The sequence below is a fragment of the Cinclus cinclus genome, chromosome 6 (genome assembly GCF_963662255.1).
Source record: "Cinclus cinclus chromosome 6, bCinCin1.1, whole genome shotgun sequence".
Taxonomy (NCBI): domain Eukaryota; kingdom Metazoa; phylum Chordata; class Aves; order Passeriformes; family Cinclidae; genus Cinclus; species Cinclus cinclus.
Window position 1 is genome coordinate 9075826 of NC_085051.1, and position 27003 is coordinate 9102828.

At 49.6% G+C, this 27003-nt stretch overlaps 4 protein-coding genes across 4 annotated transcripts; 3 read left to right on the forward strand and 1 right to left on the reverse strand.

Annotated features, from left to right (window-relative positions):
• Nucleotides 1-1325: 1325 nt before the first annotated feature.
• Nucleotides 1326-2322, forward strand: LOC134045483 (mas-related G-protein coupled receptor member H-like). The gene has a single exon (XM_062495284.1). It carries the CDS (start codon nt 1326-1328, stop codon nt 2244-2246), a length of 921 nt encoding a protein of 306 aa, XP_062351268.1. The 3' UTR covers nt 2247-2322.
• A 2511-nt stretch (nt 2323-4833) lies between these two features.
• Nucleotides 4834-5550, reverse strand: LOC134045002 (mas-related G-protein coupled receptor member B5-like). Its single transcript, XM_062494557.1, is given in 3 exon segments — nt 4834-4982; nt 4985-5486; nt 5488-5550. Coding segments are annotated over 3 exon segments (714 nt in total).
• Nucleotides 5551-10035: 4485 nt separating this feature from the next.
• Nucleotides 10036-10956, forward strand: LOC134045468 (mas-related G-protein coupled receptor member H-like). The gene has a single exon (XM_062495256.1). It carries the CDS (start codon nt 10036-10038, stop codon nt 10954-10956), a length of 921 nt encoding a protein of 306 aa, XP_062351240.1.
• A 12120-nt stretch (nt 10957-23076) lies between these two features.
• On the forward strand, nt 23077-24926 carry LOC134045003 (mas-related G-protein coupled receptor member H-like). The gene is made up of 2 exons (XM_062494558.1): nt 23077-24029; nt 24819-24926. The coding sequence occupies exons 1-2, from the start codon at nt 23115-23117 to the stop codon at nt 24924-24926; spliced, it is 1023 nt and encodes a 340-aa protein (XP_062350542.1). The 5' UTR covers nt 23077-23114.
• The last annotated feature ends 2077 nt before the right edge of the window (nt 24927-27003 follow it).

The following is a 27003-nucleotide window of genomic DNA, read 5'->3' on the forward strand; positions in this document are numbered from 1 at the left end:
TCTGGATGCTGGGAAACCCAGAGGAGAGCAGAGCCTGAGAGGCCACACTCAGAATGGGGGAGCAGCTGCTACTGGGAAACCTGTGGGATGAGACAGGATGGGGTGGGAATGGGGAGGAGAGGAGAGGAGAGGAGAGGAGAGGAGAGGAGAGGAGAGGAGAGGAGAGGAGAGGAGAGGAGAGGAGAGGAGAGGAGAGGAGAGGAGAGGAGAGGAGAGGAGAGGAGAGGAGAGGAGAGGAGAGGAGAGGAGAGGAGAGGAGAGGAGAGGAGAGGAGAGGAGAGGAGAGGAGAGGAGAGGAGAGGAGAGGAGAGGAGAGGAGAGGAGAGGAGAGGAGAGGAGAGGAGAGGAGAGGAGAGGAGAGGAGAGGAGAGGAGAGGAGGCTCGAGAAGCTCAGTTGTGCTTTCTTGTGCCCAGGTCTTTGGCAATGAACCCAGAGCTCTTCCCAAAATGGGAGTTACTTCTGAGAAGCAGCCAGCTGCTTTTTCAGCACTGCCACCATTCCAGCACCTCCAGCAACCCTCTGCTGCTGGAGGGACAATGACCCCTCAGGGAAGAAAAACGAGTAATATTAGAAACCTGTCAGGAGAGGGAAGGCAGTTGGAGAATGGGACATTCTGCGGGGATGGAATTTTCCTCATCACAAGGAAATGAGGAGCCATTTGCAAAATACTTCATTTGGAGCATTTGACAAAAGTCACTTCCTCTGCAGCAGAAAACCTTAAGATAAATACCTCTGAGGAAGTGAAATTGTGATGTAGCCAAAGATGCAAGTTCCGACTCTCCCGTGTCCCCACCAAGCCCTGGGAAATAAAACTGGGACAGGGTACAGACAGAGCCAGCAGTACAGAAGTGGGGAGCTCCTGGTGATCTGGACACTTTTTCCTTCATGTTACTGACCTCGGAGGATCCACTTTAGGACATGTATTCCAAAGGATCAAGAGGTACCAGGAATCACCACTGATCTGCACAGACCCCCTTTGCCTGCTGCTGCTGTCCCACAGTGAACAGGTCAGTGGAATGTTTTCCTTCCTCCCTCCCCCACCTTCCTCTCCTCCAGCAGCTGCCCTGTCCTTGCCACCCTCTCCTGGTGACCACAGTGCCCTCCACAGGTGTTCCCTCCTCTGCCCTTTGCTTCCCTTCCACATCCCTCCCAGCTCTCGCCCTCCTCCCCTCCACATCTCACTTCTCCCCACTGAACCCTTCCCACTGCAGGGAGCTGCTCAGGAGCCACATGGTCCATCCCTGGATTCTCCAAGCACTGATTCCCATCCACTCTGACAACCACAGCCAGGGACCACATCCCACTGCCTGCCCAGAGTCCATCCATGGAGGTGAGCACCGTGTCCCCATCTCCTGCCTCACCCATGGAAGGAGCCGATCTCTGTGAGACAGATGTCACCAACGTGGCCATACACAGTGTGACACTGCTCATCTGCCTCTGTGGGCTGGCTGGGAACGGGGCTGTCCTTTGGCTCTACAGCCTGGAAAGTCACACCTATGCCATCTTTGACCTGGCATTTGCAGACTTCCTCTCGCTTCTCTTCACACTCCCCTCCACCCTCCACTTCCTGGTGGAGGACATATCCTGCTCTCCTATTGTGCCCTTGATGTCCGTGAGCTTCCTTTTCCAGCTGTCAGTGATCTCCTACTTCTGGGGGCTGTATCGGCTGATGATCAGCACCACTGTGGTCGATAATGACAACCTCTGCAAACTCTGCTTCCACTGCGAACTTCCCAAGCGCCTGTCGTTGCTGGTAATCAGTGCCCGACGCTGGGCCTTCTTAGCTCTCTTCACTGTCATTCCCATGATGACATCCCTGTGCCCGTCCCACGAGCAGGAGCACTGCCGGGCAGCTCTCATCTCCATCTACGCTGTCATCCTGCTCTTCTTTGCTGCACCCGTGGTCATTTCCAGTGCAATCGACATCATTACAGCAACACGTGGCTCCAAGAAGCAGAAACCCAAGAGGCGACACGTCGTTGTCTTCATCATTGTGCTCTTCACTCTCCTCCTCTGCCTCTGCAATTTCCTGAAGCAGCTCGGTTACATCCCTATGCCCCCCCAATTTCTTTTCCTGCTCAATTGCATTCACAGCGCCATCAAACCCTTCATCTACTTCTTGGCAGGGAGGTGCTGGAGTCCCTGCTCTGTGGGGTCCCTCCGGCTCTCCCTCCAGAGGGTTTTTGTGGACAAGGAAGAAAAAACTGACTGCAGTGATGATGAAAACACAGACACGGGGGTCTGATGCTGTTGATCCCTTCCACTGCTCTGCTGCAGGACCTCAGCACAGTTTTCCTTGAGTCACCTGATTAATAAATATCCACAGCTTCACCCTCCCTGTGCTGGTGTGCTCCTGCAGGAGAAGGGAGCAGGGACATTGCCAGGGACAATGTGGGAGGGATGCTTTGCCATAGACACATTGGAGCATGGCTTTCCTCCTCCCTGCCATGCCCCCATGGCTCCAGGCAGTGCAGCTGGGCTCAGTGCTGTGCCCCAGCTCTATTCCCCATGGAATGACCCTCATTGCCTCAGCCCCAGGGAATGAACTCCATCTCCTTTGGCTACCCACATGAGTTTCATGGTGTTTTGAGGGATCTCCTGCCTGCAAAGACTGTGATATACTAATTAATGCCTGGGGACACACCCAGCACTGGGTGGTGCTGATTTCCCAAATCCCTGTGGGTCTGCTGCCTCTGGATGTCAGGAGAGGGGTTGGGATCACAGGGAGCCTCCTTCCCCTTCTGTCCACCAGAGCCAGCCCTGCATTTCCAGCTGATGGGAAGAGACAGCAGGTAGGGCTGCAGAGCTGGGCAGGGATAGAAACATTCCCTTGGCTTTCAGTGGGAAATTTCTATCATTCATTAATTCCAGAATTGAATCCTTCTGAATAAAGCACAAGGTCAAAGGTGCCCTGCACTGAACCATTGTGCCTTTGACCAAAAAGATCTTTCAACATGGAAATTCACATCACCAGGTGCTTGGACTATTTAATTGCACAGAAATTGGGGGTTACATTGCTGTTCTGCAGAATGGGGCCATCCTCTGTTCCCCCGCATCAAAGTCCAAGGAAGTCCTTGACCACTTCCATCATGAGCCTGGCCACCCTCACCAGGGAGCTGAACAGTGACTGCACAGCAGCTTCAGACAAAATTCATCTTGTACAGATCCTGCTCATTTAGTTATTTCCTGTTCATCAGATTTGGGGTTTTTCTTTCTTTCTTTTTTTTTTTTTTTTTTTTTTTTTTGTTTCCTGTGTGATAATTCAGACCTCAGAATTTACTGAATAAACAACATCCAGGCTTCTCTGCAGAGCTTGTGTCTGGTGAGCAGTGTACAAAATGGCTCACTGTGGCAGTCAGCCTGACCAATAGTCCAGCTCAGGCACCCATCACTGAAGAGGAATTGAATCCCAACCCTAAACCTGGGGAGGCATTTGTATAAGTTGTGGAGACTGCAGAAAAAGTTCCAAAAGAGTTACGGGATCGCCAATACTAATACCTCATACATATTCCTAACCCTCATTTCCCAGGTAATTATCACCACGCCCACTTCCTAGAATGTTCTCCCTCCCTTGTATCCCCATTGGTCCTCACTTGATGCAATGTTCCACCCGCCCTAACCCATTGGACCCTACCTTCCCTTACTCCACCTCTGCACAACTTTTCCCATTGAACCCTAACCTCAACTCCATCCCCTCTCTTCCCCCATATTTATACCATGGACCTCCCTTCATCCTTGTCTTTTTACCACTGACTCCTAAAGATACCTTGCCACCTTGGATTCGGATTTTTGGGTCTTGTCCCACATTTGCTTTCCTTATTATTAAAATGTTTTATGTTACTAAGTCTTGGTCATCGTACCACTCTTCAATTATTTTTGCAACTTTTGACCAGATATCTGTGAACCCTAAAAGAGATTGGCAGGGACCACCCTCAACCCTGATAGCTCATTTTCTTATTTTATCCCGTTCTAAAGATTCTGGCTGGTCTCTGAGGTAGACACGTACCTGTCTCATACCAGGACTCTTCCTAAGGCACGTGCCTGCAATGATTGGGATGATGTTGACAATGCCAAGATCACCTCATTTCCCCTGGGAGAGACGTGGGCAGCAGCCACAGCGTTGTCACTCCTTTTCCCACTGCCTTAAAGCCAGGAGAAACCAAGGTGCCACTGCTTCTGGAAAGGGAAGGGGGAGTGAAAACTGTGGTTGCTGAGTCAGGCTTTGGAGACACAAGACACACAGGAGATGAAACATCGAGAAAGCATTTATTGAAAGAGTTGTTAGTAATTCACAGAAGAGAGATTTTGACATCTGAGAGGGATTTTTTCTTCTTGTCTCACACTGTCCTGTTCATTGGAAAGCAGAAATTTTCCACGGTTCTGCTACTTCTCAAGGAAAGAACAAGTCAGCCAGGCATTGTCTCCAAAGACAAGTGCAGAAGGATCCTGATCCTCCAATGCCCTTTTTCTACTTCCAAGCCCCTTCCGTCTCTCCAGGGTGACCCAGGCCATTCCCTACCTGAGCTTCCTTTCAAAAGAGCAAAGATTTCCAAGCATGATGTTTCCTGGGTGTCCCTTCCCATGGAAGAAGGGTTGGATTGCAATGATCTCCCAGGTCCCTTCCAACCCAATCCATTCCATGATGATTCCTCATGTCCATCAGCATCCCCTCCACGCAGGAGTTCCCCTGCTGTACACAGCTCCAGCCTGACAGAGCACAAGGAGCTTTTGGACAATGCTCTCAGGCACAGGGGGGGATTATTGGGATGTCCTGTGCAGGGCCAGGAGCTGAACTCCATGATCCTTCTGGGTCCCTTCCAACTCTGGATATTTTATGGTTCTGTTTTATGATGATTCTGTTTCACGATGATTCGACTGGATGATGATTCCCAACCAATGTTGTCACTACTCTGTGGCTCTGGCATATCCTCAAAAGCCCTCTGGAAGGCAACACTACCTGAGAGGGTGAATTCCTTTGGAATTCACCAGCCAGGATGTAAATCAGAGGGTGGGCACTGCTGTTGGTACAGGTGGATGGGAGAGAGGTGCTGAGGGCAAAGACAGAGAAATCAAATGGCCTCAGCAAGAGGCAGTACCCAAAATGAGCAGTGAAGAAGGGCAAGGAGATGACAGGCAGCAGGAGCAGGGCACAGAGCTCCCGTGGGAGCTGTTTCCATAAGCAGCACAGGAGCCTGGCCAGCAGGGCGAGACCAGAACAGGTCAGGGTGAGCACTGAGAAGAGGTAGGTCAGGACCAAGGCCATGAGCACCAAAGGGTGGAAATAGAGGGTGACAGGGAGCAGGAAGGAGAGGAGCCAGAACAGGGCACACAGGAGCACTGAGAAGCACTGGGATCAGTGGCAGGGCCAGAAGGACACGGGGAGGACAAACAGAGCTGTCAGAGCACTGAAGGCTGTCAGAGAATAGATACCAGCAGGGAAAGCCATGAGGATGGTGATGTTCAGCCCAGCTGTCACAGCCCTGTCACGGGCCCAGCTGGTGGCAGAAGCTGGATGGGGGAAAACATTGGAGAAGGAAAGAATTGCCCATGGAGATATCAGAGAGCAAATGGCTTTGGGATGGATCTGGCCTGGATTCTCAGGTGTCAGCTGATATCAGTGAGCTGATGGATACCCTCAACAGGACACTCATTTCAATAGTACCTCCATTTTCCCACAAGGTTGATAGCTTTTCATACCCTTCACATAGCTATTCCCTTTAAAAAAGCAGGGATGAGCAGGTTCCAGCCAAGGAGGAGACACTGATTATGTTGACAATGAATCTGACCTTGTTCCCACTCACAGCCTGGAGAACTCCACAAGAGTGGACACCCATCACCTCACACACAGCAGCTGCTGTCCCTGGGTCGGGATCTTCAGAGTTTGCCTGGAATGGTCACTTGGGAAAGGGGAGTGAAGCCCACGGGGTGAGCCCGAGCAGCGTCCGGCGCGGGGTCTGTCCCAGCTCCTGCCACCAGCCCTGTTCTCCTTGCTGGCTCCTGTTCTCCAGGGCTCTCACAGACAGGGAACTATTGCAGAGCCTGGGACGGGATCAGGGCTCTGCTTCTCATCTGCTCTTGACTTTCTCCAGGGAATGAGGAACAGCACAGAGCCTCAGCAACGAGACCTATGGAAAAACATGTTTATCTCCATGCCACTTTCCTCTTCAAATTTAAAGTAAACACAATTCCAAAATCTCATCTTTGGAACTGCCAGAACTTGTCCCCTCTGTTTCCTGGGTTGGATCCTTAGGACCCTTCAGTAAAAATGTGCTGCTTTGATTTCTACTTCAAATCTAGTTTTGTCATTGTATGACACTATTTCAGTGGTAATTCACCTTCACCACACATTTTCCAAGAGGATTCCTGGAATAATAAATTCTCTGAGGGAGCTGCAGCACAGGCACACAGCAGAGGGATGATTTAGGATTTCAGCAATGTCATTTCATCTGGGATGAGCTGAATCAATGCTGCTCTCTTGGCTATGGCTACAACCCTCAGAAAGTTGCAGGTTTCATCTGAGTCACCTTTTACACCCACCTGGGACTCAGACAGCAGCCTACAGTGAATTCCAAGGAATTCCTGGAAAGCTGAGGTGAGATGGTTCCTACCCAGGCTGACATGCCTCAGGGATCTGGGATGCTCCTGCTGGAAACTGGCACATGTGGCAGCCCTGGGATCAGAATTGTCACCTCTCTTCCCTGCTGACACCACGTTTGTGTCCCCAGCTATGGAATCTCACATCCCCTCACCAGGACAATCCTTGCAAGTGCAAACACTTCATGATCCATGAGATAAAGGGGCTTCTGGAGAGTTGGAGAGGGACTTTGGACAAGGGCATGGAGTGACAGAACAAGGGGGAATGACTTCCCATTGAGAGAGGATGGGTTCAGATTGGATATTGAGAAGAAATCCTTCCCTGTGAGGGTGCTGAGGCCATGGCACAGGTTGCCCAGAGAGGCTGTGGCTGCCCCATCCCTGGAAGGGACAAGGCCAGCTTGGATGGGGTTTGGAGCAACCTGGCACAGCGGAAGGTGTCCCTGCTGGCAAAGGGACAGTTTGGGATCAGGTCAAAGCACCCACAAGTGTTCCCAGGACTGAGGAGGAGCAGCAGCTCTGGGGAAGGGCTGGAAGGGGGTTCACAGCACCCTGCTCTCCAATAGCTTTCATTGCATCCTCAAGGGGATTGGCTGTAATCAGGGTGGGCTCCAAGTGCTGATGCCCTGGCTGCAAGCAGCTGATTGCTGTCCTTCCCTTGGGCTGGGTGAGCCTGCACTGGAATGATGGAAATGGGAGTCCATGGCCCAGGGGTGCTCCCATGAGCCCAGGGGAGGTTTTGGCAATGATTCTGGAGCTCTTCCCAGAATGGCAGTGGTTTCTGACAAGCAGCCAGATGCTTCAACAGTGCTGCCAAAAATCCAGTGCCACCAGCACCACCAGCATCCCTCTGCTGCTGGAGGGACAATGACCCCTCAGGGAAGAGAAACAAGGAATGTTAGAAACCTGTCAGGGGAGTGAAGGGAGATGAAGAATGGGACAATGTCCGGGGTAAGAATGTTTCTAAATAGGGAGAAATCAGGAGCCATTCACAAACATAAAACCACTTGCTTTGTTAGAAAAAAAAAAATCAAGACATATACTGAGGGTGTGGAGCTGTGACACAGCCAAAGTTGTAAAAGAACTTCTGACTGCCCTTTGACCCCAGTGAGCATTGGGGAGCAACACCAGGACAGTGCACAGACAGAGCCAGCAGAACGGGAATGGAGAGCTCCTTGTGATCTGGGAACTTTATTTTCATGTTACTGACCGGGGAAAATCCACTTTCAGGTATGCATCCCAAAGAATCCAGAGGTACCAGGAAGCATTGCAGATCTGCACAGACCCCCTTTGCCTGCTGCTGCTGTCCCACAGTGAACAGGTCAGTGGAATGTTTTCCTTCCTCCCTCCCTCACCTTCCTCTCCTCCAGCAGCTGCTCTGTTCCTGCCACCCTCTCCTGGTGACCACAGTGACCAACCCAGGTGTCCCCTCCTCTGCCCTGTGCTTCCCTTCTGAATGCTGATACTGAAATTAACATTATAACACCATGGTAAGCATTTAGAAGCAGGAATTATTTACCTGCACAGGACACACAGAAGATCTCTCCGTGATCTCTGTTTGTGCTGAGACTTTACAACAGGGGTTTTATCCATTATAATTACACAGAGACATTATAAAGATTTTCTTATCTAACACATAAGCATCATTTTCCTAGAATTTATTTTCATGTGTCAGCCTCCTACTGGAAGCACTTTTATGATCCTGGAGGATCATCCAGAGGGGTCTCTGGTGGTCGTATTCACTGAGTGCTGCAATATTAAAGGTGACCTTGCTTTGAACTTTTCCTTTGGCCATGTTCTCTTACTTCTTGTTACAGAACTTGCCCCAGAATCCCTGGAGCTCTCCTTCTGTGTTTCTGCACTGGCTCCAGCCACATTTATCATCCTGTGTGCTCCTGTGAGCACATTGGAGCTGGGTTTCCTTCCTCCCTCCTGGTTCCTAGAACCCTATGGGCAGGAGGAGCAGAGACTCTGCCGGGGTCCCAGGTGGAGCAGGGAGGAGTGGGGCTGTCAGGGGAAAACAAGCAGCCCTGGGTGGGTTCTGGGGTGTCAGAGCAGGCTGGAGGGGTCAGGAGAGGGTCAGAGGGGTTGGAAGGGGTCTGGATGCTGGGAAACCCAGAGGAGAGCAGAGCCTGAGAGGCCACACTCAGAATGGGGGAGCAGCTGCTACTGGGAAACCTGTGGGAAGAGACAGGATGGGGTGGGAATGAGGAGAGGAGAGGAGAGGAGAGGAGAGGAGAGGAGAGGAGAGGAGAGGAGAGGAGAGGAGAGGAGAGGAGAGGAGAGGAGAGGAGAGGAGAGGAGAGGAGAGGAGAGGAGAGGAGAGGAGAGGAGAGGAGAGGAGAGGAGAGGAGAGGAGAGGAGAGGAGAGGAGAGGAGAGGAGAGGAGAGGAGAGGAGAGGAGAGGAGAGGAGAGGAGAGGAGAGGAGAGGAGAGGAGAGGAGAGGAGAGGAGAGGAGAGGAGGCTCGAGAAGCTCAGTTGTGCTTCTCTGTGCCCAGGGCTTTGGCAATGATTCTGGAGCTCTTCCCAAAATGGGAGTTACTTCTCGGAAGCAGCCAGCTGCTTCATCAGCACTGCCAGCATTCCAGCACCACCAGCAACCCTCTGCTGCTGGAGGGACGATGACCCCTCAGGGAAGAGAAACGAGGAATATTAGAAACCTGTCAGGAGAGGGAAGGCAGTTGGAGAATGGGACATTCTGCGGGGATGGAATGTTTCTCATCAGATGGAAATGAGGAGCCATTTGCAAAATATTTCATTTGGAGCTTTTGACAATTGTCACTTCCTCTTTACCAGAAAACTCCAGGATAAATACCTCTGAGGAAGTGGAACTCCGAGGTAGCCAAAGAGGCAATTTCTGACTCGGCCACAACCCCACCCAGTCTTTGGGAAACAACAGCGGGACAGAGCACAGAGAGAGACAGAGGGACAGGAATGGAGAGCTCCTGGTGATCTGGGCACTTTCTCCTTCATGTTACTGACCTGGCAGGATCCACCTTAGGACATGGATCCCAAAGCACCAAGAGGTACCAGGAATCACCACTGATCTGCACAGACCCCCTTTGCCTGCTGCTGTCCCACAGTGAACAGGTCAGTGGAATGTTTTCCTTCCTCCCTCCCCCACCTTCCTCTCCTCCAGCAGCTGCTCTGTTCCTGCCACCCTCTCCTGGTGAACACAATGCCCGGCCCATGTCCCCCCTCCATTCCCTAAGTTTCCCCTACACTCTCCCTGCTGTACAGCCCAACCCTCCCATTTCCCTCTACCCCCCGTTTTCACTGCCCTTCTCCCCTCCACATCTCACTCCTCCCCACTGAATCCTTCCCACTGCAGGGAGCTGCTCAGGAGCCTCATCATCCATCCCTGGATTCTCCAAGCACTGACTCCCATTCACTGACCACAGCCAGGGACCACATCCCACTGCCTGCCCAGAGTCCATCCATGGAGGTGACCACCGTGACCCCATCTCCTGCCTCACCCACTGAAGGAGACGATCTCTGTGAGATAGATGTCACCAATGTGGCCAAACACAGTGTGACACTGCTCATCTGCCTCTGTGGGTTGGCTGGGAATGGGGTTGTCCTCTGCCTCCTCAGACTGAAAGCCTGTAACGCTGACATCTTTGACCTGGCTGTCATCGACTTCATCTTCCTACTCCTCACACTGCCCTCTGCCCTCCTCTTCCTGTTGGAGGACATGTCCTGCTCTCCTATCCTGCCCTTGTTGTACGTGAGCTTCCTTTTCCAGCTGTCAGTGATCTCCTACTTCTGGGGGCTGTACCAGCTGACGGGCAGCAGCACTGCGGACGTTGTCGAAAAGCTCTTCCAGCTCTGCTGCCACTGTGAACTTCCCGTGCGCCTGTGGTGGGTTTTGGACAGTGTCCAATACTGGGCCTTCTTTGCTCTCTTCACTGTCATTCCCGTGCTGACATCCCTGTGCCCGTCCCACGAGCAGGAGCACTGCCGGGCAGCTCTCATCTCCATCTACGCTGTCATCCTGCTCTTCTTTGCTGCACCCGTGGTCATTTCCCGTGCAATCGACATCATTACAGCAACACGTGGCTCCAAGAAGCAGAAACCCAAGAGGCGACACGTCGTTGTCTTCATCATTGTGCTCTTCAATCTCCTCCTCTGCCTCTGCAATTTCCTACAGCAGCTCGGATATTTCCCTGTGTCCTCTGAGGTGTTTTTCCTGCTCACCTGCATCCACAGCAGCATCAAACCCTTCATCTACTTCTTGGCAGGGAGGTGCTGGAGTCCCTGCTCCATAGGGTCCCTCCGACTCTCACTCCAGAGAGTTTTTGTGGAGAAGGAAGAAAAAACTGACTGCAGTGATGATGAAAACACAGACACAGTGATCTGAGCCTGTTGATCCCTTCCACTGCTCTGCTGCAGGACCTCAGCACAGGTTTCCTTGAGTCACCTGATTAATAAATATCCACAGCTTCACCCTCCCTGTGCTGGTGTGCTCCTGCAGGAGAAGGGAGCAGGGACATTGCCAGGGACAATGTGGGAGGGATGCTTTGCCATAGACACATTGGAGCATGGCTTTCCTCCTCCCTGCCATGCCCCCATGGCTCCAGGCAGTGCAGCTGGGCTCAGTGCTGTTCCCCAGCTCTATTCCCCATGGAATGACCCTCATTGCCTCAGCCCCAGGGAATGAACTCCATCTCCTTTGGCTACCCACATGAGTTTCATGGTGTTTTGAGGAATCTCCTGCCTGCAAAGACTGTGATACACTAATTAATGCCTGGGGACACACCCAGCACTGGGTGGTGCTGATTTCCCAAATCCCTGCGGGTCTGGTGCCACTGGATGTCAGGAGAGGGGTTGGGATCACAGGGAGCCTCCTTCCCCTTCTGTCCAGCAGAGCCAGCCCTGCATTTCCAGGTGATGGGAAGAGACACCAGGTAGGGCTGCAGAGCTGGGCAGGAACAGCAACATTCCCTTGTACTTTCAGTGGGAATCTGTCACATTCTTTAAATTCCAGGATTGACTTGTTCTGAGTAAAGAGCAGGTTCAAAGGTGACCTCCACTGAACCCTTGTGCCTGTGACCAAACAAGAACTTTCAACATGGAAATTCACATCACCAGGTGCTTGGACTATTTAATTGCACAGAAATTAGGAGTTAGGCTGCTGTTCTGCAGAATGGGGCCATCCTCTGGTTGCCCAGCATCAAAGTCCAAGGAAGTCTTTCACCACCTGGATCCAGAGCCTGGCCACCCTCAGGAGGAGCTGAACAGGGACTGTGCGTAGAAGCTTCAGCCAAAATCCATCTTGTACTGATCTTTGTCATTTTGTTATTACCCATCTGTACAGCAGAGTTGGGTTTAATTTTTTTACTTGTTTCCAGTGTGATATTTCTGACCTCAGAATTTGTTGAATAAACAACATCCAGGCTTCTCTGCAGAGCTTGTTCCTGGTGAACAGTGTCCAGAATGGCTCATTTCCTTATTTTATCCCATTCCAAAAATTCTGGCTGGTCTCTGATGAGGACAGGTACCTCTCTCATACCAGAACTCTTCCTAAGGCATGTGCCTGCAATGGTTGGGATGATGTTGACAGTGCCAAGATCTCATCATTCCTCCTGGGAGAGACTTGGGCAGCAGCCACAGCTCTTACATGTGGGCAAGTTTTCCCTTCTTTTTCCACTGCCTTAAATCCATGGGAAACCAAGATGGCACTGCTTCTGGAAGGGAGAATGAAAGCCATGGGTGCTGAGGAGTCAGGCTTTGGACACACAAGAGACATATGAGATTAAACATCGAGAAAGCATTTATTGACAGAGTTGTTAGCAATTAACAGAGGAGAGAGACTTTGTGATCTCAGAGGATTTTTTCTTCCTGTCTCCTGTTTTCCTCTCTGTTGAAAGACAGAAACTTTCAATGGTACAACATCTTGTCAAGGAAAGAACAACTCTGGGATCCCTCCCAAATCAGGTGCTGAAGAATCATGATCCTCCAGTGTAATTTTTCTACTTCCAAGCACCTTCCTTGTCTCCAGTGTCACACCGGCCATTCCCTACATGAGCTTCATGTTTTCCATGAAATCCTAGAATGATTTGGGTAGGAAGGATTGTCAAAGACCATCCTTCTCCAACTTACAATACAGCCCACAGACCCAAACTCACTGTGTAGTTTGGGGAAAGCCTTCCAGGGGCCATCCCAAACACCTGCACAACAAAGCTCAGTGTCAAGCCTCCACAGGGTCTTCCCATGCAGCAGGACCTGCTGGAGATGGACATGATATGCCCAGGAATTTTTCTGCACTGCTGTGCCGAGATCTCTAATCCACCTACTTGCTGTTTTTAAGCAAACACCCCAAGAAAATCTACTGGGAAAAGCTCTCAGCCTTGGTGACTCAATTTGAATATTCCACAGGTTATGGAAGCTCATTTCTGGAAAGACTCAAAGCAAAGATTTCAAAGCAAGAAGTTTACTGGGTGTCATTTCCCACAGCTGATGGGTTGGCATGCAATGATCTCTGAGATTCCTTCCAACCCAATCTATTCCATGATGATTCCTCATGTCATCCAGAATCCCCTCCAGCCAGGATTCTGTCGTCCAGAATCCCCTCCCCATGCTGCACACAGCTCCAGCCTGACAGAGCACAAGGAGCTTTTGGACAATGCTCTCAGGCACAGGGGGGGATTGTTGGGATGTCCTGTGCAGGGCCAGGAGCTGAACTCCATGATCCTTCTGGGTCCCTTCCAACTCTGGATATTTTATGGTTCTATTCTATGATGACTCTGTTGCATGATGATTCCACTTAGTGATGATTCCCCACTGATATTGTCCCTATTCCGGAGCTAAGGCACATCCTCAAACCCCTCTGGAAGGTAACACTACCAGAGAGGGTGAATTCCTTTAGAATTCACCAGCCAGGATGTAAATCAGAGGGTGGGCACTGCTGTTGGCACAGGTGGATGAGAGAGAGGTGCTGAGGGCAAAGACAGAGAAATCAAATGGCCTCAGCAAGAGGCAGTACCCAAAATGAGCGGTGAAGAAGGGCAAGGAGATGACAGGCAGCAGGAGCAGGGCACAGAGCTGCCGTGGGAGCTGTTTCCATCCGACTTTCCAATAGTCCAATAGATTTTGCAAAATCAGACTTCCTGCCTTTATTTGATCATTGCTGCCTACCTACAAAGACCAGACTTCCCAACTTCTGGAACAGATGTGCAGCTGTGTCCAGTCCTATGGGTCAGGATAGCATGATGTAACTCTGGAGCTTCTGCAAAGTGGAACTTAAAGCCATTAAATAACTCTGCAAATCACATTTCCCATTCGAGTGAATTTCACCTGGAATACGTGGCATTTGATATTATCTGCCATGCAATATTTCACAGGGAATGATATTATCCCTCCCTGAGGATTGTAAGCCAGTTCCCAGTAAAGCTTCAGGTGAGGCCTGAACCCATGTCATAGATGTTTCCTGACAAATTTTAGGAATTTGTTCTTGGAGAGTCTCATTCATACATTCAGCTTTACCACTCACCTGGGGCCTACAAGGTGTATGCAGATCCCAAGTAATTCCCAAAATCCAGCTAACCTCTTTAACCACTGTAGCAATGAAGTGCGGTCCCCTATTTGATGACATCCCCAAGGGAACCTCGAACTTCAGAATTATATGATTAAGTAAAACTTTCACCACTTCCTAGGCTGTGTTGGGGAGACAGTGGTAAGCGTCCAGCCGCCCACTGAAGGTGACAACTAATAGCAGTATGTACTGGTATCCCTCTTTGCATGGTAACTCTGCAAAATGTAATTGTCAGTAATCTCCAGGAAGATCCCCTGCCTTTGTCACTCCTAATACAACTCTTCTCCTTGTGTCAGGGCTGTTTTTACAGCAGATTTCACATTTGCTCACTATTGATTGTACAATGTCAGTCATTCCTTTTCCTATTACGACCTTTATTAGATGTTTCAAAAGATTTTTCAACCCTGAAATGTATGTTTTCCTGTTGTCTCTGAGCCAGCACCTGAAGGATCAGGGTTGGGACTACAAACTGATTTGTTGGTGTAACAGCCCATCCACTTTCTGTGATCTTGCCTTTAAGGAAATTAATTAGTTTGTGGTCTGCTTGGTCATATTTTGGGGTGAACCCTGACAAATCAATCTCTTTTTGTGGAATTACTGCAAGGACACCTTTTTCTGCAATTCCTCTTGCTGCTTAACCAGCAAACCCATTTCCCAGTTCTGGAGTGGTTTTCCCTTTTTGGTGACCTCTACAACGCATGATAGCTACTTCTGCGGGCTTTTTAATTCTCTCTAAGAGGGCGAGAATTTGTTCAGCGTGTTTGATTTCATTACCCTGAGCACTCAGAAGTCCCCTCTCCTCCCAGATGGCTTCACACACATGGACAACACTAAATGCCTATTTAGAGTCAGTCCATATCTTTACCTTCTTCGCTCAGGTCTAGGGCTCTCCTCAGTGCAATCAATTCAGCTTTCTGCGATGACACATCTGCCAGCAGGGACTTTGCCTCAATCACCTTGTCTTGCGTGGTTACTGCATCACCTGTCATCCTTTTACCATTTTTCGTGAAGCTGCTCCCATCTGTAAAAAGCTTCCAATCTGGTTTTCCAGGGGCACATCTTTCAGGTCTGGTCAGCTGGAAGAGACTTCTTCAGTTGTCTGTGGACAGCCATGCTTAGGCATACCATCAACTAAGGCAGAGGACAGAAACATGGCAGGGTTAACAACAGAAGCTCTTTTCAAGGTAACATCATCCTGCTCTAATAACTGTGATTGGTATTTCAGCATCCAGTTGCCAGACACCCAGTGTTCCCCCTTTTGCTCAAGGACACCTGCTACTGCATGGGGTACATATACTACAATGTGTCACCCAAGGGTGAGTTTTCAGTTTTCCTGGATCAAGATGACAGTAGTCGCCACGGCCTTCTGGCACCCTGGCCAGGCTTGGGCAGCACTGTCTAGCTGCTTGGAAAAGTTGGCCACAGCTCTCTTCTGGTTTCCGAGGTGCTGTGCTAGTACCCCCAAAGCCACGTTTGGTCTCTCATGTGTGAAAAGTTCAAAAGGCTTAGTCAAGTCTGGCAGTCCCAGTGCTGGAGCTGACATCAATGAGTGTTCCAGCTGTATAAAAGCTGCTCTACTGTGTTCAGTCCATGTAATACTTCCTTTCTCAGCTGCTTGTAATGCTCCATGTAGGAGTTTTTCCAGCAGTCCATAATTTGCTATCCACAAACAGCACCAACCTACAGTTCCCAGGAAGGCTTGCACCTCTCTCACTCTATGGGCTCTGGGAGTTCTGGGAGGGCTTCTTCCCATTCCTTGCTGAGCTGTCGCTGTCCACAGAAGATCTCAAGCCCCAAGTACACTACTGCTTCTTTAGCAATCTGTGCTTTGTCTGTAGAAACTCTATACCCACTAAGTCCCAACAAGTTTAATAAATTTACAGTAAGTCGTAGGCAGCCATCTCTGGTTCTAGCCACAGTCAAGATATCATCCACATATTGAACAAAAACTCCTTCTGGCTCCTTCTGGCATCTTTTCCAGTCCTCCAATTCCTTTGCTAGCTGGTTTCTGAATATTGGTGGGCTGTTCTTGAAACCTTTGTGTAAAACTATCCAAGTAGGCTGACTTTTCCTCCCCGTCTTGGGATTTTCCCACTCAAAAGCAAAAAGCTCTTGGCTGTTTTTTTCTGTATAGGAATGCAGAAAAAGGCATCCTTCAGGTCTGCAACAGTAAACCATCCTCATTTGTCTGTCACTGTGGTCAAAAGGGTGTAGGGATTGCCTACTGCTGGGTGTATGTCCTCTGTAATTCTGTTAATTGCTCTTAAATCCCGTTACTTATCGGTAACACTTAATATCTGCTTTGTCAACAGCTAAAATGGGGGTGTTGAATTTGGACTCACACTGCACTAATAAACCATGCTGTAGGAATTTTTCAATTATCGATGCCGATCCCTTACAATTTCAAAGGGTATTGGTTTTGCCTTACCATTTGTTGTGGCTCCTGGTTGCCAACTGTTTGTCGTAATAAGGTTTGTAAAACTGGTTCTTTTTCTTTTTCCACTTTTGATCTAGGACGTTTCACTATTGGGCTCTGTTCTTTGATAGCCTTTTAAGCTATCTATTCCCTCCTTTGCTTGCTCAAAGCTGCAATTGTCTCATCAATTTCATCCTCCTCCTCAGAACCACTCAAGCAAGAGCTGTCCCTCTCTGCAGATTCTGCTGGAATATTAGCTCTGCTTCCACTAATCCTAATTCTAGAAAGCATTAAGCAATATTTACACCATTGAACTCTGCCTCCTCCTTACTTTAACATTTAGTATTCATTATCAGCTTCTCCTTTTCTACTCTTCTCCTCTTTTTTCTTTAAGACCAAGATATGCCCTTCCTTTTTGTTTGCTACTGGGCTCTGTTGACATGCTAAGATCATACAAAGCCTAGAACATTCTAATTCATTGAGGTATCGATCTTCATATATACAGGAATTCAAACTTGATATTAATTTCTTATCCTAACTTCCTGGCCATGCCTCATCATTATTAAGTTCACAAGTAGGCCATATCTTTCCTGAGAGTCTGATAAGTTTGGATTTAAAAAACAACAGCTCCACCCCCCCGTGAGGTTCCCCCAGTTTTTCAATAGTAACCCCAAAGGGCTATCTCTGGGAATATTATTATTACAACACTCTCAAGAGAATATACACCCCATATCTCAACGGTTACAAGTAAGAAAGTCCACGGAGATCAAAATCTCCAGGAAGAGAGAGCGCAGAACAAGCAACGGGCAGGATTCAAACATCCAGCCCTTCGGAGCAGGAGCGAGGGAATTTCCCCACCGCACCAGCGCTGGGCTCAGCACTGAACTCTGACCCTGCTTTTCAGTGAGCGCCCTCTCCTACTACCAGGGGGGAGATGGAGTGCACCAGCAACTCCTCCTGGAGCCCTAGGGTCCTTCCACACTAAACAGAATTACAAGAGATCCTTTAACACCTCACTTAGATCCTAAAGCACAATACCACTTCTGTCCAGTTACTCACGAGCCTCTGCACCAGTCCCGGTGGTTTTGGGCTCTGATACCTTCTGGACTGCAGCTGCACCCCTACCCCCCAGAATACCAGCAGGAATGGGGGAGCACGAGTTGGGTGTTCTTCCAGTCCAGGGGTTTTCCAGATGCCCTGATGTCCCTTTGTGGGTCACCAGAACTGTTGCCTGGAAAGGCTGATGTGGAACAGAGACTAGACAGGATAAAAGGGATAAAATAGGTATTTCTTGAAAGGATAAACCTTGGGCAGTGCAAGAGCCTGGCCGGGGCTACACCCAAATCAAATCCAAGATCGATCCCAGTCACCAGTTTTTCCACTTTTATAAGTTTTGGTTCATCAACATATTGGGGTCAATTGTCCAACCACAGCCTGAGGCTATGAAGTCTCAGCCCCCTGGCTTGTCCCCTCTCCCTCACCATTGTTTTTGCTTTTTGGGTGCCAGTTACCCTTGATTCTCTAGCTAGAAAGAAATTGTTTTGTCTAACAACACTGTGCAGAGAAGCTACTGACACCAAATATGAAGTTTCAGAGTTACACACTAAGCAGCAGAGATTCTGGAAAATACAAAAGCTAAAAACCAAGACATCATTCCCACAGCCTTAAATCCAGGGAGAAATCAAGGTGCCACTGCTTCTGGAAAGGGAAGGGAGAGTGAAAGCCGTAGGGGCTGAGTCAGGCTTTGGAGACACAAGAGACACATGAGATCAAACATCGAGAAAGCATTTATTAACAGAGTTGTTAATAATTACCAGAAGAGAGATTTTGATATCTGAGAGGGTTTTTTCTTCCTGTCTCCTGTTTTCTGTCCATTGGAAAGCAGAAATATTCCACACTACAACATTTTGTCAAGGAAAGAATAACTCAGCCAGGGACAGACTGTCTCCCTGTCCTGGTCTGAAAGCCAGGTGTCTGCCAGGGAAAGCAGGGCCTTCCCTTGAAATGGAGAAAATAAATCCTCTCCCTCTGAACTAGTATAATTTTGAAATTATGGGGTTCTCTGGCAAACATAGAGAGATAAGAATAACAATTTTTTACAAGCATATATAACAAGGCAAACAAAATATCAGCAACTATGGAATTAACAGCAAACAGAACAGGAGCCCTGTTCCAGTCCTCTTGGCCGCAGGCACTTTTCTCCTTTGATGCAGTTCCTGTCACTGATGGCAGTGAGCCCTGGCAGGATCCTGATGGGCAGGTGAGATGGTCCCTGCAGAAAAGTGAAAAGTGAAAAGGAGGGTGAAAGGTACTGAGTCAGGCTTTGGAGACACAAGACACGCATAAGATTAAGGCATGTATTGTTATGGCTGTTCCTTGAGTTTTAGAGTGTGTGAAAAAATTAATAGACAAGTCACTTAAGAGTGTATTTTTAGTTGAAAGGAATGGGGGAGATGTGGCAGCTAAGAGAGAGAGTACTGTGGATTTAATCAGCATACACAGTTTGACAACCAAGATACCTTAGCAAGGACAAACAGAGCTTTGAAGATGACAAGAAGATTGGATCAAGACTGGCAACAGGAAAGAAGATTGAATAAGTAGAAATGTTAAGTTAGTTTGTGTGATGCTTAACCAAATCAATCAATGTAGTAAAACTTTAAAAGCCTTCCTAAAATTGGTATATAAGCGTCTCTAGCTCACAGTAAATTTGGATTCTGATCACAAGTCTGAAATGCCCATCTCCATCTAAATCGTCGACACAAAATCTTGTCTTTTGAATTGCCTGAACTTGTCCCCTCTCTTTCCAGTGCTGGAGCCTTAGGACACTGCACAGCAAATGTGATGCTAAACTTGGATTTCAAGTTCAAATTTAGTTTTGTCACTTGTATGTCACAATTTCAGCAGTACTTCACTTTTACCATGAAGGTTCCAAGAGGATTTATGGAATAATAAATTCTGTGAGTGTGCTGCAGCGCAGGCACATGCAGAGGGATGATCTAGGATTTCAGCAATGTCATTTCATCTGGGAAGAGGGGAATCAACACTGCTCTCTTGGTTACAATTCTTAAAAAATGGCAGATTTCATCTGAGTCACCTTTTACACTTACCTGGGACTCAGACAGCAGCCTACAGTGAATTCCAAGGAATTCCTGGAAAGCTGAGGTGAGATGGTTCCTACCCAGGCTGACATGCCTCAGGGATCTGGGATGCTCCTACTGGAAACTGGCACATGTGGCAGCCCTGGGACCAGAAGTGTCACCTCTCTTCCCTGCTGACACCACGTTTGTGTCCCCAGCTATGGAATCTCACATCCCCTCACCAGGACAATCCTTGCAAGTGCAAACACTTCATGATCCATGAGATAAAGGGGCTTCTGGAGAGTTGGAGAGGGACTTTGGACAAGGGCATGGAGTGACAGAACAAGGGGGAATGACTTCCCATTGAGAGAGGATGGGTTCAGATTGGATATTGAGAAGAAATCCTTCCCTGTGAGGGTGCTGAGGCCATGGCACAGGTTGCCCAGAGAGGCTGTGGCTGCCCCATCCCTGGAAGTGACAAGGCCAGCTTGGATGGAGTTTGGAGCAACCTGGCACAGCAGAAAAGTGTCCCTGGTGGCAAAGGGACAGTTTGGGATCAGGTCAAAGCACCCACAAGTGTTCCCAGGACTGAGGAGGAGCAGCAGCTCTGGGGAAGGGCTGGAAGGGGGTGCACAGCACCCTGCTCTCCAATAGCTTTCATTGCATCCTCAAGGGGATTGGCTGTAATCAGGATGGGCTCCAAGTGCTGATGCCCTGGCTGCAAGCAGCTGATTGCTGTCCTTCCCTTGGGCTGGGTGAGCCTGCACTGGAATGATGGAAATGGGAGTCCATGGCCCAGGGGTGCTCCCATGAGCCCAGGGGAGGTTTTGGCAATGATTCTGGAGCTCTTCCCAGAATGGCAGTGGTTTCTGACAAGCAGCCAGATGCTTCAACAGTGCTGCCAAAAATCCAGTGCCACCAGCACCACCAGCATCCCTCTGCTGCTGGAGGGACAATGACCCCTCAGGGAAGAGAAACAAGGAATGTTAGAAACCTGTCAGGGGAGTGAAGGGAGATGAAGAATGGGACACTGTCCGGGGTAAGAATGTTTCTAAATAGGGAGAAATCAGGAGCCATTCACAAACATAAAACCACTTGCTTTGTTAGAAAAAAAAATCAAGACATATACTGAGGGTGTGGCGCTGTGACATACCCAAAGTTGTAAAAGAACTTCTGACTGCCCTTTGACCCCAGTGAGCATTGGGGAGCAACACCAGGACAGTGCACAGACAGAGCCAGCAGAACGGGAATGGAGAGCTCCTTGTGATCTGGGAACTTTATTTTCATGTTACTGACCGGGGAAAATCCACTTTCAGGTATGCATCCCAAAGAATCCAGAGGTACCAGGAAGCATTGCAGATCTGCACAGACCCCCTTTGCCTGCTGCTGTCCCACAGTGAACAGGTCAGTGGAATGTTTTCCTTCCTCCCTCCCTCACCTTCCTCTCCTCCAGCAGCTGCTCTGTTCCTGCCACCCTCTCCTGGTGACCACAGTGACCAACCCAGGTGTCCCCTCCTCTGCCCTGTGCTTCCCTTCTGAATGCTGATACTGAAATTAACATTATAACACCATGGTAAGCATTTAGAAGCAGGAATTATTTACCTGCACAGGACACACAGAAGATCTCTCCGTGATCTCTGTTTGTGCTGAGACTTTACAACAGGGGTTTTATCCATTATAATTACACAGAGACATTATAACGATTTTCTTATCTAACACATAAGCATCATTTTCCTAGAATTTATTTTCATGTGTCAGCCTCCTACTGGAAGCACTTTTATGATCCTGGAGGATCATCCAGAGGGGTCTCTGGTGGTCGTATTCACTGAGTGCTGCAATATTAAAGGTGACCTTGCTTTGAACTTTTCCTTTGGCCATGTGCTCTTGCTTCTTGTTACAGAACTTGCCCCCAAACCCCTGGAGCTCTCCTTCTGTGTTTCTGCACTGGCTCCAGCCACATTTATCATCCTGTGTGCTCCTGTGAGCACATTGGAGCTGGGTTTCCCTCCTCCCTCCTGGTTCCTAGAACCCTATGGGCAGGAGGAGCAGAGACTCTGCCGGGGTCCCAGGTGGAGCAGGGAGGAGTGGGGCTGTCAGGGGAAAACAAGCAGCCCTGGGTGGGTTCTGGGGTGTCAGAGCAGGCTGGAGGGGTCAGGAGAGGGTCAGAGGGGTTGGAAGGGGTCTGGATGCTGGGAAACCCAGAGGAGAGCAGAGCCTGAGAGGCCACACTCAGAATGGGGGAGCAGCTGCTACTGGGAAACCTGTGGGATAAGACAGGATGGGGTGGGAATGGGGAGGAGAGGAGAGGAGAGGAGAGGAGAGGAGAGGAGAGGAGAGGAGAGGAGAGGAGAGGAGAGGAGAGGAGAGGAGAGGAGAGGAGAGGAGAGGAGAGGAGAGGAGAGGAGAGGAGAGGAGAGGAGAGGAGAGGAGAGGAGAGGAGAGGAGAGGAGAGGAGAGGAGAGGAGAGGAGAGGAGAGGAGAGGAGAGGAGAGGAGAGGAGAGGAGAGGAGAGGAGGCTCGAGAAGCTCAGTTGTGCTTCCTTGTGCCCAGGGCTTTGGCAACGACCCCGGAGCTCTTCCCAAAATGGGAGTTACTTCTGAGAAGCAGCCAGCTGCTTCATCAGCACTGCCACCAATCCAGCACCACCAGCAACCCTCTGCTGCTGGAGGGACAATGACCCCTCAGGGAAGAGAAACGAGGAATATTAGAAACCTGTCAGGAGAGGGAAGGCAGTTGGAGAATGGGACATTCTTCGGGGATGGAATGTTTCTCATCAGATGGAAATGAGGAGCCATTTGCAAAATATTTCATTTGGAGCTTTTGACAAATGTCACTTCCTCTGTAGCAGAAAACCCCAGGATAAATACCTCTGAGGAAGTGGAACTCCGACGTAGCCAAAGAGGCAATTTCTGACTCCCCCACAACCCCACCCAGTCTTTGGGAAACAACAGCAGGACAGAGCACAGAGAGAGACAGAGGGACAGGAATGGAGAGCTCCTGGTAATCTGGGCACTTTCTCCTTCATGTTACTGACCTGGCAGGATCCACTTTAGGACATGGATCCCAAAGGATCAAGAGGTACCAGGAAGCATTGCAGATCTGCACAGACCCCCTTTGCCTGCTGCTGTCCCACAGTGAACAGGTCAGTGGAATGTTTTCCTTCCTCCCTCCCCCACCTTCCTCTCCTCCAGCAGCTGCTCTGTTCCTGCCACCCTCTCCTGGTGAACACAATGCCCGGCCCATGTCCCCCCTCCATTCCCTAAGTTTCCCCTACACTCTCCCTGCTGTACAGCCCAACCCTCCCATTTCCCTCTACCCCCCGTTTTCACTGCCCTTCTCCCCTGCACATCTCACTCCTCCCCACTGAATCCTTCCCACTGCAGGGAGCTGCTCAGGAGCCTCATCATCCATCCCTGGATTCTCCAAGCACTGACTCCCATCCACTGACCACAGCCAGGGACCACATCCCACTGCCTGCCCAGAGTCCATCCATGGAGGTGACCACCGTGTCCCCATCTCCTGCCTCACCCACTGAAGGAGACGATCTCTGTGAGATAGATGTCACCAATGTGGCCAAACACAGTGTGACACTGCTCATCTGCCTCTGTGGGCTGGCTGGGAACGGGGCTGTCCTCTGCCTCCTAAGACTGAAAACCCGTAACGCTGTCATCTTTGACCTGGCTGTCATCGACTTCATCTTCCTACTCCTCACACTCCCCTCTGCCCTCCTCTTCCTGGTGGAGGACATGTCCTGCTCTCCTATCCTGCCCTTGATGTACATGAGCTTCCTTTTCCAGCTGTCAGTGATCTCCTACTTCTGGGGGCTGTACTGGCTGACGGGCAGCAGCACTGCGGACGTTGTCGAAAAGCTCTTCCAGCTCTGCTGCCACTGTGAACTTCCTCTGCGTCTGTGGTGGGTGTTGGACAGTGTCCAATACTGGGCCTTCTTTGCTCTCTTCACTGTCATTCCCATGATAACATCCCTGTGCCCGTCCCACGCGCAGGAGCACTGCCGGGCAGCTCTCATCTCCATCTACGCTGTCATCCTGCTCCTCTTTGCTGCACCCGTGGTCATTTCCCGTGCAATCGACATCATTACAGCAACACGTGGCTCCAAGAAGCAGGAACCCAAGAGGCGACACGTCGTTGTCTTCATCATTGTGCTCTTCACTCTCCTCCTCTGCCTCTGCAATTTCCTACAGCAGCTCGGATATTTCCCTGTGTCCTCTGAGGTGTTTTTCCTGCTCACCTGCATCCACAGCAGCATCAAACCCTTCATCTACTTCTTGGCAGGGAGGTGCTGGAGTCCCTGCTCCATAGGGTCCCTCCGACTCTCACTCCAGAGGGTCTTTGATGACAAGAAAGTAAGAACTGCCCGCAGAAATAATGCACAGAGTGACACGAGGGTCTGATGCTGTTGATCCCTTCCACTGCTCTGCTGCAGGACCTCAGCACAGTTTTCCTTGAGTCACCTGATTAATAAATATCCACAGCTTCACCCTCCCTGTGCTGGTGTACTCCTGCAGGAGAAGGGAGCAGGGACATTGCCAGGGACAATGTGGGAGGGATGCTTTGCCATAGACACATTGGAGCATGGCTTTCCTCCTCCCTGCCATGCCCCCATGGCTCCAGGCAGTGCAGCTGGGCTCAGTGCTGTTCCCCAGCTCTATTCCCCATGGAATGACCCTCATTGCCTCAGCCCCAGGGAATGAACTCCATCTCCTTTGGCTACCCACATGAGTTTCATGGTGTTTTGAGGAATCTCCTGCCTGCAAAGACTGTGATACACTAATTAATGCCTGGGGACACACCCAGCACTGGGTGGTGCTGATTTCCCAAATCCCTGTGGGTCTGCTGCCTCTGGATGTCAGGAGAGGGGTTGGGATCACAGGGAGCCTCCTTCCCCTTCTGTCCAGCAGAGCCAGCCCTGCATTTCCAGCTGATGGGAAGAGACACCAGGTAGGGCTGCAGAGCTGGGCGGGAACAGCAACATTCCCTTGTGCTTTCAGTGGGCATTTGTCACATTCTTTAATTCCAGGATTGACTTGTTCTGAGTAAAGAGCAGGGTCAAAGGTGCCATGCACTGAACCCTTGTGCCTGTGACCAAAAAGAGCTTTCAACATGGATATTCACATCACCAGTTGCTTGGACTATTTAATTGCACAGAAATTAGGGGTTATGCTGCTCTTCTGCAGAATGGGGCCATCCTCTGGTTCCCCAGCATCAAAGTCCAGGAATCTGTTTACCACTTCCATCCAGAACCTGGCCACCCTCAGGAGGAGCTGAACAGGGACTGTGCGTAGAAGCTTCGTCCAAAATCCATCTCGTACTGATCTTTGTCATTTTGTTTTTACCCCTACATCAGAGTGGGGTTGGTTTTATTTTTATTTGTTTCCAGTGTGATAATTCTGGCCTCAATATTTGTTGAATAAACATCATCCAGACTTCCCTACAGAGCTTGTTCTGGGTGAACAGTGTCCAAAATGGCTCATTTCCTTATTTTATCCCATTCTAAAGATTCTGGCTGGTCTCTGAGGAGGACAGGTACCTCTCTCATACCAGAACACTTCCTAAGGCACGTGCCTGCAATGGTTGGGATGATGTTGACAGTGCCAAGATCTCATCATTCCTCCTGGGGGAGACCTGGGCAGCAGCCACAGCTCTTACATGTGGGGAAGTTTTCCTTTCTTTTCCCACTGCCTTAAATCCAGGGGAATCCAAGGTGGCACTGCTTCTGGAAGGGTAAGGTAGAATGAAAGTCATGGGTGCTGAGGAGTCAGGCTTTGGACACACAAGACACACATGAGATTAAACATCTTGAAAGCATTTATTGACAGAGTTGTTAGTAATTAACAGAGGAGAGAGACTTTGTGATCTCAGAGGATTTTTTCTTCCTGTCTCCTGTTTTCCTCTCTGTTGAAAGACAGAAACTTTCAATTGTACAACATCTTGTCAAGGGAAGAGCAACTCTGGGATCCCTCCCAAGACAGGAGCAGAAGGGTCATGAGCCTCCAATGTACTTTTTCTACTTCCAAGCACCTTCCTTGTCTCCAGTGTCACACAGGCCATTCCCTACATGAGCTTCATGTTTTCCATGGAATCCTAGAATGATTTGGGTTGGAAGGATTGTTAAAGACCATCCTTCTCCAACTTACAATACAGCCCACAGACCCAAACTCACTGTGTACTTTGGGGAAAACTTTCCAGGGGCCATCCCAAACACCTGCACAACAAAGCTCAGTGTCAAGCCTCCACAGGGTCTTCCCATGCAGCAGGACCTGCTGGAGATGGACATGATTTGCCCAGGAATTTTTCTGCACTGCTGTGCCGAGATCTCTAATCCACCTACATGCTGTTTTTAAGCAAACACCCTAAGAAAATCTACTGGGAAAAGCTCTCGGCCTTGGTGACTCAATTTTAATATTCCACAGGTTATGGAAGCTCATTTCTGGAAAGACTTAAAGCAAAGATTTCAAAGCAAGAAGTTTACTGGGTGTCATTTCCCACAGCTGATGGGTTGGCATGCAATGATCTCTGAGATTCCTTCCAACCCAATCTATTCCATGATGATTCCTCATGTCATCCAGAATCCCCTCCAGCCAGGATTCTGTCATCCAGAATCCCCTCCCCATGCTGCACACAGCTCCAGCCTGACAGAGCACAAGGAGCTTTTGGACAATGCTCTCAGGCACAGGGGGGGATTGTTGGGATGTCCTGTGCAGGGCCAGGAGCTGAACTCCATGATCCTTCTGGGTCCCTTCCAACTCTGGATATTTTATGGTCCTATTCTATGATGACTCTGTTGCATGATGATTCCACTTAGTGATGATTCCCCACTGATATTGTCCCTATTCCGGAGCTAAGGCACATCCTCAAACCCCTCTGGAAGGTAACACTACCAGAGAGGGTGAATTCCTTTAGCATTCACCAGCCAGGATGTAAATCAGAGGGTGGGCACTGCTGTTGGCACAGGTGGATGGGAGAGAGGTGCTGAGGGCAAAGAAAGAGAAATCAAATGGCCTCAGCAAGAGGCAGTACCCAAAATGAGCGGTGAAGAAGGGCAAGGAGATGACAGGCAGCAGGAGCAGGGCACAGAGCTGCCATGGGAGCTGTTTCCATCCAACTTTCCAATAGTCCAATAGATTTTGCAAAATCAGACTTCCTGCCTTTATTTGATCATTGCTGCCTATCTACAAAGACCAGACTTCCCAACTTTTGGAACAGATGTGCAGCTGTGTCCAGTCCTATGGGTCAGGATAGCATGATGTAACTCTGGAGCTTCTGCAAAGTGGAACTTAAAGCCATTAAATAACTCTGCAGATCACATTTCCCATTCAAGTGAATTTCACCTGGAATATGTGGCATTTGATATTATCTGCC

Bases quoted from the DNA above. Each gene is read 5' to 3' on its own strand.
- LOC134045468 (XM_062495256.1), top strand. From the start codon at position 10,036: ATGGAGGTGACCACCGTGACCCCATCTCCTGCCTCACCCACTGAAGGA.
- LOC134045483 (XM_062495284.1), top strand. From the start codon at position 1,326: ATGGAGGTGAGCACCGTGTCCCCATCTCCTGCCTCACCCATGGAAGGA.
- LOC134045003 (XM_062494558.1), top strand. From the start codon at position 23,115: ATGGAGGTGACCACCGTGTCCCCATCTCCTGCCTCACCCACTGAAGGA. The intron at 24,030-24,818 runs GTCTGATGCTGT...GCTCTTCTGCAG, and splicing joins ATGCACAGAGTGACACGAGG to AATGGGGCCATCCTCTGGTT.